This window comes from Solea senegalensis, unplaced genomic scaffold (assembly GCF_019176455.1).
Source record: "Solea senegalensis isolate Sse05_10M unplaced genomic scaffold, IFAPA_SoseM_1 scf7180000014077, whole genome shotgun sequence".
Classification (NCBI taxonomy): domain Eukaryota; kingdom Metazoa; phylum Chordata; class Actinopteri; order Pleuronectiformes; family Soleidae; genus Solea; species Solea senegalensis.
In genome coordinates this window covers 25,949-40,000 of record NW_025320961.1, presented here as the reverse complement: position 1 = coordinate 40,000, position 14,052 = coordinate 25,949, and the positions used below count along the sequence as shown (strand labels likewise).

The following is a 14,052-nucleotide window of genomic DNA, read 5'->3' as shown; positions in this document are numbered from 1 at the left end:
TTACAATAAAGACTCCCTGTGCTGGAAAAAAACCCAGTTTGATACACAAGGAAAACCAGATTTTTATCCACCAAAAGATTCATGTAATAATATCTACGTCAGTTTAAGTCTACTATATCTACGTCACATGATCACGTCTCTATCTCACTGTGAGACCGACAGGAAACGGAAAGTTTCTCCCCCACACCGAACATCACACACACAGTTGTTGTTGATCACTAATTTCTAATGTCTTATTAGATAAATTTGGCATTTGAAAATCTACGTTCAGATTGACCTCAGTGACATAAAGTGACCACACGAGGCAGCAGAGGACCTGCAGCTAAAATCACTGGTGTTCTCTCTGGGGTTTGGTGTGGGAGAATGAGTGGATTACAAACGTGAGATAAAGACGTGAACATGTCCTTCTGTCCTCATGTTGGATGAGGAGCAGCTTGTCTTGACCCCCTCACCACAGGAGTCCTGAACGTAAGTATCCACCCCCCAACACCACCTCTCCTCCCATTCCAGCTGTAACCATGGCAACTGAAACCGATTTTGTGCAGTTTACAAGACGGTGTTTGGTTACCATGATGATGGCAGGATGGCTGGTAACAGCAGCAGCAGCAGTAACAACAGCAGCAGCAGTAACAGCAGCAGCAGTGACAGCAGCAGCAGTAACAACAGCAGCAGCAGTAACAACAGCAGCAGCAGTAACAGCAGCAGCAGTGCAGCAGTGCAGCAGCAGCAGCAGTAACAGCAGCAGCTGCAGTAACAGCAGCAGCAGCAGTAACAGCAGCAGTAGCAGCAGTAACAACAGCAGCAGCAGCAGCAGCAGCAGTAACAGCAGCAGCAGCAGTAACAACAGCAGCAGCAGTGACAGCAGCAGCAGCAGTAACAACAGCAGCAGCAGTGACAGCGCAGTGACAGCAGCAGTGACAGTAGCAGCAGCAGCACAGCAGCAGTGACAGTAGCAGCAGCAGCGACAGCAGCAGTGACAGTAGCAGCGCAGTGACAGCAGCAGCAGCAGTAACAACAGCAGCAGCAGTGACAGCAGCAGCGCAGTGACAGCAGCAGTGACAGTAGCAGCAGCAGCGCAGCGACAGCAGCAGTGACAGTAGCAGCAGCAGCAGTGACAGTAGCAGCGCAGTGACAGTAGCAGTGACAGCAGCAGCAGCAGCAGCAGCAGTAACAGCAGCAGCAGCAACAGCAGCAGCAGCAGTAACAACAGCAGCAGCAGTGACAGCAGCAGTGACAGTAGCAGCAGCAGTGACAGTAGCAGCGGCAGTGACAGCAGCAGCAGCAGTAACAACAGCAGCAGCAGCATTAGCAGCAGTATCTGCAGGACATTTCTTCATATTTTTACATTGACTTACATTGACTCCAGCATGCAGTGGTGGTCAAACGTTAGCGTGTGATCCTGACACACAGACAGCGCCTCCTGCTGCTGAGAGCCAGTGTAAGTCAGACAGACAGGTGAAAACATGGCTACCAGCAAAAAGACTCAGCTAAGTTTGTAAAGCACTCACTCTCTCACACCAAAGCCCAGAGAGAAAATCAGTGTTTTTAGCTGGGGGGGACACAGGAGCTGCTGGTCCTCTACTGCCTCCTGTGGTCAATTTGTGTCACTGAGGTCAATCTGAATGAAGGAATTTAAATGCCAAATTGACAAAATAAAACATTAGAACTTAGTGATGGAGGCAGCTGTGTGTGTGTGTGTGTGTGTGTGTGATGTTAAAATCACTGGTTTTCTCTATGAGGTTTGGTGTAGTGTGTCAAAAAACACATTTTAGCCACTGAACATAACATTCAACTTATAAAGTCTCAGTCAGGATCAGTGTGTGATGTCTTTAAGAACACGTTCACGTCTGTGTCTCACTGACACTTGTAAACCACTCACTCTCTCACACCAAAGTCCACAGACTGTCTCTTCAGTGTTTGAAATCGTCTATCTGTGGACTTTGGTGTGGGAGAGTGAGTGGTTTCTAACAGTGAGATAAAGACGTGAACGTGTCCGTGTGTCCTCATGTTGGATGAAGAGCAGCTTGTCTCGACTCCTCATCACATATTAAATCAGTGTGAACAGATGAATCCGCTCACATGTGACTGCATGTTTATTTCAGTACAGTGTGTTGTGATATGGTAATTTAACCTGTGGGCGTCGGCTGAATGACAAGAGGCACAGTGTCATGTGTCCATCTGGAGGTGTATGTCTGTGTGTGTGTGTGTGCGTGTGTGTGTGTGTGTGTGTGTGCGTGCGCGCGCGTGTTATGCCATTATCAACATTTATGTCATAATAAGTTTGTTTGATTTTTAATTATAGGTTAAATGAAATTGAAATACAAATATGTCTTGAACGATGTATGTAGGCAGTCGTGTATGTTATTAAATCGAGATATATATAAATGTATGCTGTATAAATTGACTGTTGGCATTTGTATATGTTATGTAGATATATATATGTATATATGTGTGTGTGTATGTATACATATATACATACATATGTATATACATACACACTATATATATATACATATATTGTATGTAATATGTACATGTATTTTATTTATGTAGTTTTATATATATATAACTATAAGTTAAGTTATATATATATATATAACTACATATAACAATATATATCTATTGTTATTTGTAGTCCATCCATAAATAAGTGACCTGGAAATAAAGCTGTTTTCATCATAGAGTCAATGAGAGAATGACATCATCTGTCATCTGCAGTACAGTGTTATCTGTGTGTGTGTGTGTGTGTGTGTGTGTGTGTGTGTGTGTGTGTGTGTGTGTGTGTGGTCAGGCTGAAGATGGTCATGGAGCAGATGGACCGTGGGGTCGTGGACCTGCAGGAGCTTCGCAGGAACCTGGAGCTTGCTGCTGCCATGTTGGACGCCGTGTACACGGATGAGACCAGGTGGGAGGGAGGGAAGGAAGGAAGGGAAGATGTGAGGGAGGAAGTTGAGAGGATAAATGTCATGCTGTGAGTTTCTGTGTGTCTCCTGTCTCTCAGGCGTCTGTTGGACACCGAGGACGAGCTCAGCGACCTGCAGGCGGAGTCGGTTCCCAGCGAGGTACGTGATTGGCTGGCGTGTACCTTCACCAGGAAGATGGGCGTGGCCAAGCGTCGCCCGGAGGAGAAGCCGAGATTCAGGAGCATAGTTCACGCGGTGCAGGCTGGGATCTTTGTGGAGAGGTAAAGTGCTGTCCATCCACGACTTCACTGCTCTTTCATTATATAAGTGGATGAAGGTAAACGCGTTCTGCAGCATGTTTACTTTTAAAAATGAAAGACACTGTTTGTATGGATGGAAACGACCTACGACCTCATTCGCAGCAGCTGTTCCTGCATCTTACTCTAACTCCAGTCCACATTTTTATTTCGGCTTTACGCTGTTTAATTGTCGTTCTCCTGGTTTCTGCTCTTCCTGCTGCAGACATGGTCTCAGGGTCTGGGAGAACGGTTTCTCTGTGGACTACAGCGTTATAGGAAGGAGTCTGAACAATTAGAAAATTCACTTTAGCTTTAATTAAATTACAAATGTAAGATGGTCAGATGAGTCGAATGCACACGTTTATTCATGTGGACACATCACATGTTTGTCCACAGTGTGATGACAAGGTCACACACAGAGTGTAACGATGTTAGTGTTAGCTGCAGGAGGAGGAGGAGGAGGAGGAGGTCCAGCATCATTAGAGTGTAAATGAGTGTCAGTGGTAGAACAGTATCAGTTCATCTGCTGCGGCTTAATGACGCATGAAATCAAAAACTATGTGCTGCACCGACCCATCGCCTGCTCTACATGTGTGTGTATGTGTGTGTTTAGAAGGTGGTTACCGTGGCAACAAACAATCCATCCCTGGTCACACACAGTGTGTGTGGAGGATGGCGGCTGGAGTGGGTCTGTGTGTATGTAACTGTGTGTGTGTGTGTGTCACCAGGATGTACAGACGGACGTCCAACATGGCCGGTCTGACCTTTCCTCCCACAGCTCTGACGTCTCTGAAGGTAAAAACTGCAGTAGGAAGTGATGTCATGGTTGACAGGAAGTGACATGAGACATTTACAGACGCAGTGTGTGCAACAGGAAATAAGATACACCCCACATCAGCTCATCTACGATCTAATCTAATACAGTGGGTACGGAAAGTATTCAGACCCCTTTAAATGTTTGACCATGAGAAATATCACATGGTCAGAAGTATTCAGAGCCTTTGCTGTGACACTCATATTTAACTCACATGCTGTCCATTTCTTCTGATTGTCCTTGAGATGGTTCTGCTCCTTCATTGGAGTCCAGCTGTGTTTAATTAAACTGATTGGACTTGATTAGGAAAGGCACACACCTGTCTATAATATATATATATATATATACATATATATATATATATATATCTATATAAGACCTTACAGCTCACAGTGCATGTCAGAGCAAATGAGAATCATGAGGTCAAAGGAACTGCACAAGGAGCTCAGAGACAGAATTGTGGCCAAGGTTACAAAAGAATTTCTGCAGCACTCAAGGTTCCTAAGAGCACAGTGGCCTCCATAATCCAAATACGTTTGGGACGACCAGAACTCTTCCTAGACCTGGCCGTCCTGAGCAATCGTGGGAGAAGAACCTTGGTGAGAGAGGTGAAGAAGAACCCAAAGATCACTGTGGCTGAGCTCCAGAGATGCAGTAGTGAGATGGGAGAAAGTTCCACAAAGTCCACTATCACTGCAGCCCTCCACCAGTCGGGGCTTTATGGCAGAGTGGCCCCACAGAAGCCTCTCCTCAGTGCAAGACATATGAAAGCCTGCAGAGAGTTTGCCAATAAACACATGAAGGACTCCCAGACTATGAGAAATAAGATTCTCTGGTCTGATGAGACCAAGATTGAACTGTTTGGCGTTAATTCTAAGCGGTATGTGTGGAGAAAACCAGGCACTGCTCATCACCTGCACAATACAATCCCAACAGTGAAACATGGTGGTGGCAGCATCATGCTATGGGGGTGTTTTTCAGCTGCAGGGACAGGACGACTGGTTGCAATTGAAGGAAAGATAAATGAGGCCAAGTACAGAGATATCCTGGAAGAAAACCTCTTCCAGAGTGCTCAGGACCTCAGACTGGGCCGAAGGTTCACCTTCCAACAAGACAATGACCCTAAGCACACAGCTAAAATAACAAAGGAGTGGCTTCAGAACAACTCTGTGACCATTCTTGACTGGCCCAGCCAGAGCCCTGACCTAAACCAATAGAGCATCTCTGGAGAGACCTGAACATGTCTGTCCACCAACGTTCACCATCCAACCTGACAGAACTGGAGAGGATCTGCAAGGAAGAATGTCAGAGGATCCTCAAATCCAGGTGTGAAACACTTGTTGCAGCATTCCCAAGAAGACTCATGGCTGTACTAGCTCAAAAGGAGCTTCTACTCAATACTGAGCAAAGGCTCTGAATACTTATGACCATGTGTTATTTCTCTTTTTCTTTTTTAATACATTTGCAAAAATGTCTACATTTCTGTTTTTTTTCTGTCAAGATGTGGTGCTGAGTGAACATTCATGAGAAATAACATGAACATGATTTTAGCAAATGGCTAAAGAGTGAAAAATTTAAAGGTGTCTGAATACTTTCCGTACCCACTATATAATCTCATTGACTCTAATCTAAATCACTAGATCGAAGAAACTGACTGCCAAATAATGAGCTATTATATACATCCACCATAAAACTGACTGCCAAATAATGAGCTATTATATACATCCACCATAAAACTGACTGCCAAATAATGAGCTGTTATATACATCCACCAACATACTGATTGCCAAATAGTGAGCTGTTCTGCCATCCATCATAAGACTTATTGCCAAATAATGAACTATTCCACCCATCCACCAACAGATTGGCTGCCAAGTAGTGAGCTGTACTAAATATGTCCAAAGGAAAAAGGTAGAGGGAGGGAAGGAAGGAAGGAAGGAAGACATAAAAGGATGAAGAAGACAACAATTAAAACAGTTACAACATTAAATGTGGAGAATAAAGCTGTAGAAAATGGATGGACAACGTTAAATGAGAAAATAGATTGAAAAAGAGGGAAGGAGGAAGATGAAAATGTTTGAATTTGTTTTGTCTTGAAATAAACGTAATTTTTCCATTTAAAATCATTAAAGTAACTGTATTACTCTGCACCAGCTGTCTGTGATGATTGTTGTGTGAGCCAACACTGCCCTCTGCTGGCACAAACACAGCATCACTCTGTTTTCCAGCAAGTGGACCAGTGGTCGTTTGATGTTTTCTCCTTCCACGAGGCCACCAGTGACCACGCCCTCAAGTTCCTGGTCTACGACCTGCTGACCCGCTACGACTTGGTCAACAGGTTCAGGGTAAACCAGAGTCCACACACGTCCAATCAGACAGTGTGATCACATGACTCTACTTCCTTTACTATCTGTAATGATACCAGCTGTAGCACCTGTACGACGAGTTATAGTACCTGCATCACCTGTACTACTGGTATTATCTGTAGTACTGGTTGTCGTATATGTAGTACTGGTACTATCTGTAGTACTGGTTGTAGTAGCTGTGGTACTGGTTGTAGTCCTGGTTGTGGTATCTGTAGTACTGGTTGTATTACTGGTTGTAGTATCTGTAGTACTGGTTGTAGTATATGTAGTCCTGGTTGTAGTATTTTTAGTACTGGTTGTAGTATCTGTAGTACTGGTTGTAGTATCTGTAGTACTGGTTGTAGTATCTGTAGTATCTGTAGTCCTGGTTGTAGTCCACGTTGTAGTACTGGTTGTAGTTCTGTTTGTAGTATCTGTAGTACTGGTTGTAGTATCTGTAGTCCACTGGTTGTAGTAGTATCTGTAGTGGTTGTAGTGCTGGTTGTAGTGTCTGTAGTGCTGGTTGTAGTATCTGTAGTACTGGTTGTAGTCCACGTTGTAGTACTGGTTGTATTCCAGGTTGTAGTCCTGTTTGTAGTATCTGTAGTACTGGTTGTAGTATCTGTAGTACTGGTTGTACTGGTTTTGGGGTGGAGTGGCTCAGTGGTTAAGACCCTACCTTGTGTACCAAAGACATCATGGTCGCAAGTTCGATTCCACCCCTGGCTAATTGTACTTGATTCCATTGTAAGTCGCTTTGGATAAAAGCGTCTGCTAAATGACATGTAATGTAATTGTAGTGTCTGTAGTACTGGTTGTAGTCCTGTTTGTAATATCTGTAGTACTGGTTGTAGTCCATGTTGTAGTACTGGTTGTATTCCAGGTTGTAGTCCTGGTTGTAGTATCTGTAGTCCTGGTTGTAGTATCTGTAGTACTGGTTATAGTTTGTAGTCCTGTTTGTAGTATTGTAGTACTGGTTGTAGTATCTGTAGTCCTGTTTGTAGTATCTTTAGTACTGGTTGTAGTATCTGTAGTACTGGTTGTAGTCCATGTTGTAGTCTGTAGTACTGGTTGTATTCCAGGTTGTAGTCCTGTTTGTAGTATCTGTATTACTGGTTGTAGTCCTGGTTGTAGTATCTGTAGTACTGGTTGTAGTCCTGTGTATCTGTAGTACTGTTGTAGTACTACTGGTTGTAGTAGTACTAGTAGTAGTACTGGTTTGTAGTATCTGTAGTACTGGTTGTAGTATCTAGTAGTACTGGTTTGTAGTAGTATCTGTAGTAGTCTGTTGTAGTATATCTGTATTACTGGTTGTAGTATCTGTAGTACTGGTTAGTACTGTAGTACTGGTTATAGTCCCAGGTTGTAGTCCTGGTTTGTAGTATCTGTAGTACTGGTTGTAGTATCTGTAGTACTGTTGTAGTATCTGTATTACTGGTTGTAGTATCTGTAGTCCTGTTTGTAGTATCTGTAGTACTGGTTGTAGGTATCTGTAGTACTGGTTGTAGTATCTGTAGTACTAGTATTTGTAGTATCTGTATTACTGGTTGTAGTATCTGTAGTACTGGTAGTAGTACTGGTTATAGTCCTGTTTGTAGTATCTGTAGTACTGGTTGTAGTATCTGTAGTACTGTTGTAGTATCTGTATTACTGGTTGTAGTATCTGTAGTCCTGTTTGTAGTATCTGTAGTACTGGTTGTAGTATCTGTAGTACTGGTTGTGGTATCTGTAGTACTGGTTGTAGTATCTGTAGTACTGGTTGCACTAGTTCTGGTCCTGTGTTCAGATCCCAGTCCAGGCTCTGGTGCAGTTTGTTGAAGCTCTGGAGAACGGCTACAGCAAACACAAGAACCCGTATCACAACCTGATCCACGCTGCTGATGTCACTCAGACCGCCCACTTCCTGATGCTGCACACTGGACTGATGGTAACGCACACGCATGCACACACACACACACACACACACACACTGACCTCATGTTTGATGTAATGTGTGTGTGTGTGTGTGTGCAGCACTGGCTCAGTGAGCTGGAGATCCTGGCGATGGTTTTCGCTGCAGCGATCCACGACTTTGAACACACGGGAACCACCAACAACTTCCACCTCCACACCAGGTAACAACGAGCTGGAGACACGTCCTCACACAGGAGACCACCACATTAACACCTGTGTGTGTGTGTGTGTGTGTCAGGTCAGAGGTGGCCATCCTCTACAATGACAGGTCAGTGCTGGAGAACCATCACATCAGCGCCGCCTACAGGCTGATGGCAGAGGAGGACATGAACATCCTGATCAACCTGAACAAGGACGACTGGAGGTACACACACACACACACACACACACACACAGGGAGCAGCTGTGTTGGTGATTGATCTCTGATCAGTGATTGATTGTCCACAGGGAGCTGAGGTCTCTGGTCATAGAGATGGTGATGTCCACAGACATGTCCTGTCACTTCCAGCAGATCAAGACCATGAGGAACGTCCTGACCCAGGCGCACAGGTCAGTGCTGTGACCTTTGACCTTCTGCTGCCACAGTTGTTTGTTAGTTTTGTGTTTGACTGAGATACTGACTGTTCTGTGAGCGCCCTCTACTGCTCACACATGAAGCCTCACCTTTGTAAAACAACTCACTCTCCCACACCAAAGTCCACAGAGAAAACCAGTGATTTGAGCTGCTGCTCCTCTGCTGCCTCGTGTGGTCACTCTGTGTCACTGAGGTCAATCTGAACAAAGGGTTTCAAACAGTGAAGACACAAAATCAGACATTTGAACATAGTGATGGAGGCAGCAGTGTGCGTGTGCGCGTGTGCGCGCGTGCGCGCGCGTGCGGCGTGTCGCGTCGCGTCGCGTCGCGTCTGTCGCGCGTCGCGTGCGGCCTAGGCAAGATTGACATTGAAATGCTGATTAGCAGGATGCAGTGAAGCAGTAAACTGCAGTATAATATAACATATGGGAATGCATTAACATTAGTGATGTGCACTTTAACATGGATGTAAATTTAAACACTATAAACACACTTTAGACAATTTATACTGAACTGTAACACAACAAACAACAAGGCTTACAACTCTTATATATAAATGTGTGTGAAAGAGATAACATTTGACTGACTGTTACAAGCAGAGTAAACGTTAGCTAACCAATAAACCAATGAATAAAACTAATCAAAATGTAAACGCCTGCTGAATAGATCTAATCTTTACAAATGTCCCTGAGAATTTCTCTTCAGAAAACTCAAGCAGAGTCAGAGAGCAGGTAGTCAGTCAGAGGAGGGGCTAAATAAAGTCTTATTATTATTATTATTATTATTATTGTTATTTAATAGGATTTGCTATGCAGTTAAATGAATGCAGACTTATTTTTTTCACTGTAAGAAATAATAGCACCTAATAGTTTCATTTAAAACATATTGAAACTCAAACCTTTTTTTTTTTCTTCCTCCTTTGTTGCGCCCCCTAGATGGCGCTGCCCTTAGCTTTTGCCTATACTGCCTAAGCCACAGGCCGGCACTGTGTGTGTGTGTGTGTGTGTGTGTGTGCGTGTGTGTGTGTGTGTGTGTGTGTGTGTGTCTGTGGCATGAGCTCCTGCACCACTGCACAGGTCTGTGACCACAGTGAGAGGGAGGGGGCGCTGTCACGCCTGCCAGCTCTGAGGAGGGAGAGGCTGTCCACTCTGGATCTGCTGCTGCTCTCCAGAGACACAGCATGAGCAACATTCTAAATCATCTCCCCTCCCTCCCTCCCTCCCTCCCTCCCTCTCTCTCTCCAGCATAGACAAAGTGAAGGTGTTGTCTCTGATGCTTCACGCCGCTGACATCAGTCATCCAGCCAAAGCCTGGCCGCTGCACTATCGCTGGACTCACAGTCTGATGGAGGAGTTCTTTAGACAGGTCACACACACACAGAAGCCTGAGTCATGTTTGACTGACAGCTGATGTTTCTCTTTTTTCCTCCTTGTTTGTTTAAACGTTAGTTTTTAAAACGACACACAAGTTTCCTGCGATGACTTATTGTCATAAAAAAGTCAGGTTGCAAACTTCCAGTGTGGAAATGTTTCAAATTGAAGGTTTGGAACTTAAATAAAGCTGGTGAATAATTGTAGCACAATCATAATTGTACATTTATAAATGATCCAAGCTTTCCTATTAATCCTCATTCATTCCCCTGGGAAGTTTGTGTTGTTGTTGTTGTTGTTGTTGTTGTTGTTGTTGTTGTTGTTGTTTGTCTCTGATGAGTTTGTGTGTGTGTTTTATTTCAGGGAGACAAAGAAGTGGAACTGGGTCTTCCCTTCTCTCCTCTGTGTGACCGTAAAGCCACCATGATCGCTCAGTCACAGATTGGTGAGAGCACACGTTACCAGGCTCAGTACTGCCCCCTGCTGCTCTGGAGCTCAGTACTGCCCCCTGCTGCTCTGGAGTCACACTGTGCTGTGTTCGCAGGTTTCATTGATTTCATCGTGGAGCCGACCTTCAGCGTTCTGGTCGACACGACGGAGAAAGTGATCGGACCTCTGATAGAAGAGGACAGGAAGGCCCGCGAGACCGGGACCAGGAGGTCCAGGTGCTGACTCTTTAGATTTTTATCGCGATGTTTGATAATGTCGTACATTATGACGTCGTCACTGTCGTTCCACTGTTTTTCCTTTGTTTCCAGTTTAACAGGAAGTGGCTCTGTGACCGTGGAGTCGGTGCAGAGACACAGTAGTAATCGCCATGGAAACAGCGACGACGGACAGACGGACTTCTCGCTGACCGCCATCGACCTGCCGGCTCTGCGGCGCCACCTGTCAGACGTCATCACCAGCAACAAGGACCGATGGAAGGAGCTGTCTGTGCACGGTACACACGCACGCACACACGTGCACGCACGCGCACACACATACACACAAACTCACTGTTTTTTCCCATGTGTGTGTTGGACATAGAGTTGGCCAATAAGGAGCAAGAGAAACAAAAGGAGGCGGAGTCCAACATCGACTCAGATGTCCAGTCACATGACTCATCCCGACACAGTGCCCCTGGACATGCCTCCGACCAATCAGACGCCTCCCTGCCTGATCAGACACATGAGAACCAGTCACCTGACCACAAACCTGCAGGTCACATGACATGCAACGGTACAAACACCACACACACAGACACTTTGTCGTTTTAACATCACTGTGACCTCACACAATCTTATGGTAACTGTTGCAGGGGCGGGGCCAAGTGAGGAGACAGAGGAGGAGGTAAAAGAGGAAGTGCCTGAAAACGCCTGACGGTGCCGCTGTGCAGCGACCTCACCACTGTATCTGATTGAGGCGGGTCACCATGGCAACAGTGGCGACCAGAGTTCAGAGTTGAAACGCAGCAGTTGACGCCGCAGCGACTAAACCCTGACAAAATAAAAAAGGCGGGACCTTTTGTTTACGACACATCGCACATGTTACAGCATTGTGGTCTGTTACCGTGTCAACGTGTCACGTGATTTTTTTTTCTTAGAGACTCAGCGGAACATTGTCTGTGAAAAACATCCAAGCTAACGTGAAAATAAAGACGTACAAAACATGCATAGGCAGGTGCTGTGGCTCAGAGGGTCCTATAGGTGGCAGTAGACACGTGGTTGATGGCAAGGGGGCGGAGTCATAGTGTGACACGTGTTCTTTAAATATTTAAGTATTCTGTACATGTGAAGTGACTCCTGATCTTCTCTGGAATCAAATCCAACTGACCTGTTTGCTAATCGCTGTGGTTATAGGCTAATGTTAGCATGCTAATTTAAGCAAACATACCTGATTAACATCAGTACTTTAGCATGACTAGCCTGCTAACATGCTGAGTTGATGGATATCGTTATACACAGTAATCCTTAGCACTTTAGCACGCTAATTTAGCATGTTTTAGCCCGCTAACATGCTAAACTCAACAAAGATGGTGGTAAACATTTATAATGCTAACATGCTAATATGATGATAACTGTTACATATCAATGTAAATATTAATATTTTGCCATATTAGCATGCTAATGTTAGCATTTAGCTTAGAGCATCAAAATTAGCCTTCTATATTTATATCAGGAGCAGGGTAACATATGTTTACAGTAGCCTACACTGGACAAACTTAACCTGTTTTGATGCTAACTGAAGGCTACATAGTTTCAACAACAGAGATGATTTTCAACCGAAACTTTAAAGAATAAATGTTGATAAAATGTACACACTGTACCTTTAAAAAAACAAAAGTCCACAGATGATTAATGATGTGACATGAGGTCAGAGGTCATCTGTGATTGACAGCAGCTGATCCAGAGGAAGTTTACGTGTTTACTAATTTAAAGGATGTTTACATTATCAAAATGGCCGCTGATGTACAGTTTCTTCATCATCGAAGACGAAGAGGATGCTGATAAAACCATGTGACTGTAACATCTTATGACTGTCAATAAATTACACTGCCAAACACAGGATACATGTTTCTATAGCAACGGCCAGGGAGCTGAAGGAGTGGAGCCAACACGGCTGAGGGTGAGAAGAAGGTGTGTGTGTGTGTGTGTGTGTGAAAATGCTTCTGTACCTGGAGAGTGTGACCCTGGATGACATCTGTGGGCGTGGCCTATTCTACAGACCATAAAGACATGATGGAGAAGGTGACGCTGATCAAATCATAATAATGATAATATTATTATTATTATGATTATTAATAATCATAATAATAATATAAAAGGTTAAAAATGAGTAGAAATTCTCAGTCTCTTCAAAATAAAGGTGAGAAATGTGCTTTATAAATAAAGTTTGACATTCAAATGTAAATAGGTTCTAATCTCTGTCCGTTTTTATTATTGTGTTGATGTCATTACTTCATCCTCTCATTCTTTTATTTCTCTTTTATTTTGTTAATGTTTCTCATTCAGGAGCAGAACTCATCAACTACGTCTGCGTCCGTCTCTCATTCAGAAGCTGCACTGTATATACTTAGCCAGCAGGGGGCAGCACGAGTCGAGCTGTGGCTGCAGACGGATGCAGTTTGGCGTGGCTGAGCGAGTGAGTGAGTCATTTTGTCCTCGCTTTAAAATCTTTCCCTTTCTTCTTTGACATATTTCACTGTTTTTGAATCATTTTCATAAAAAATAAAGAAAATAAGACACAGAGCGACATTTATGACATATTAATACATAAATAAGAGTCCTGAGCATGTTTTCTGATGCGAGTCACTTCATAAACCACTCACTCTCCCACACCAAACCTCATAGAGAAAATCGGTGATTTTAACATCACACACACAGGAGTTGTTGATCCACTGCTGCTGATGTCTGATTTTGTGAATTCACCATTCAAAATCTTCATTCAGATTTACCTCAGTGACACAAACAGCAGCTCCTGTGTGTGTGTGAGCTAAAATCACTGATTTTCTCTGTGGGGTTTGGTGTGGGAGAGTGAGTGGTTTACAAAGTGAGATGAAATCAGTGTTTCCTCTGAAAATAAAAATCAAACTTCATTCATCATTAGTTTGGTTCATAAAAAAAATGAATCAACATTGAACCTGATTATAGATTATAATCTTTTATAGATTTATTGATCTTATTGAAATTATTTTTCTTCAGCAAAAAAGAACAAAGTAGAAATAAAAGAGGAAAAAAACAAGTACAATATAGAAGTAGTATCAGTATTAAATATGAAATAAAAACTATGATGATATAAATGTGTTATAGTTT

At 43.7% G+C, this 14,052-nt stretch overlaps 1 protein-coding gene across 1 annotated transcript in view; it reads left to right on the top strand.

Moving 5' to 3' along the window:
- The window catches only part of LOC122760832 (calcium/calmodulin-dependent 3',5'-cyclic nucleotide phosphodiesterase 1A-like), a 25,777-nt gene extending 12,972 nt beyond the window's left edge, over positions 1–12,805 (top strand). The window contains exons 5-18 of the mRNA XM_044016009.1: positions 2,792–2,905; positions 3,002–3,184; positions 3,931–3,997; positions 6,245–6,361; positions 8,148–8,288; positions 8,375–8,475; positions 8,553–8,678; positions 8,762–8,863; positions 10,133–10,253; positions 10,622–10,703; positions 10,803–10,923; positions 11,017–11,201; positions 11,288–11,479; positions 11,559–12,805. Of these exons, the coding sequence (XP_043871944.1) occupies positions 2,792–2,905; positions 3,002–3,184; positions 3,931–3,997; positions 6,245–6,361; positions 8,148–8,288; positions 8,375–8,475; positions 8,553–8,678; positions 8,762–8,863; positions 10,133–10,253; positions 10,622–10,703; positions 10,803–10,923; positions 11,017–11,201; positions 11,288–11,479; positions 11,559–11,620 (1,714 nt within the window). The 3' untranslated portion in view covers positions 11,621–12,805. The remainder of the gene's footprint in view (positions 1–2,791; positions 2,906–3,001; positions 3,185–3,930; positions 3,998–6,244; positions 6,362–8,147; positions 8,289–8,374; positions 8,476–8,552; positions 8,679–8,761; positions 8,864–10,132; positions 10,254–10,621; positions 10,704–10,802; positions 10,924–11,016; positions 11,202–11,287; positions 11,480–11,558) is intronic.
- Positions 12,806–14,052: the final 1,247 nt, after the last annotated feature.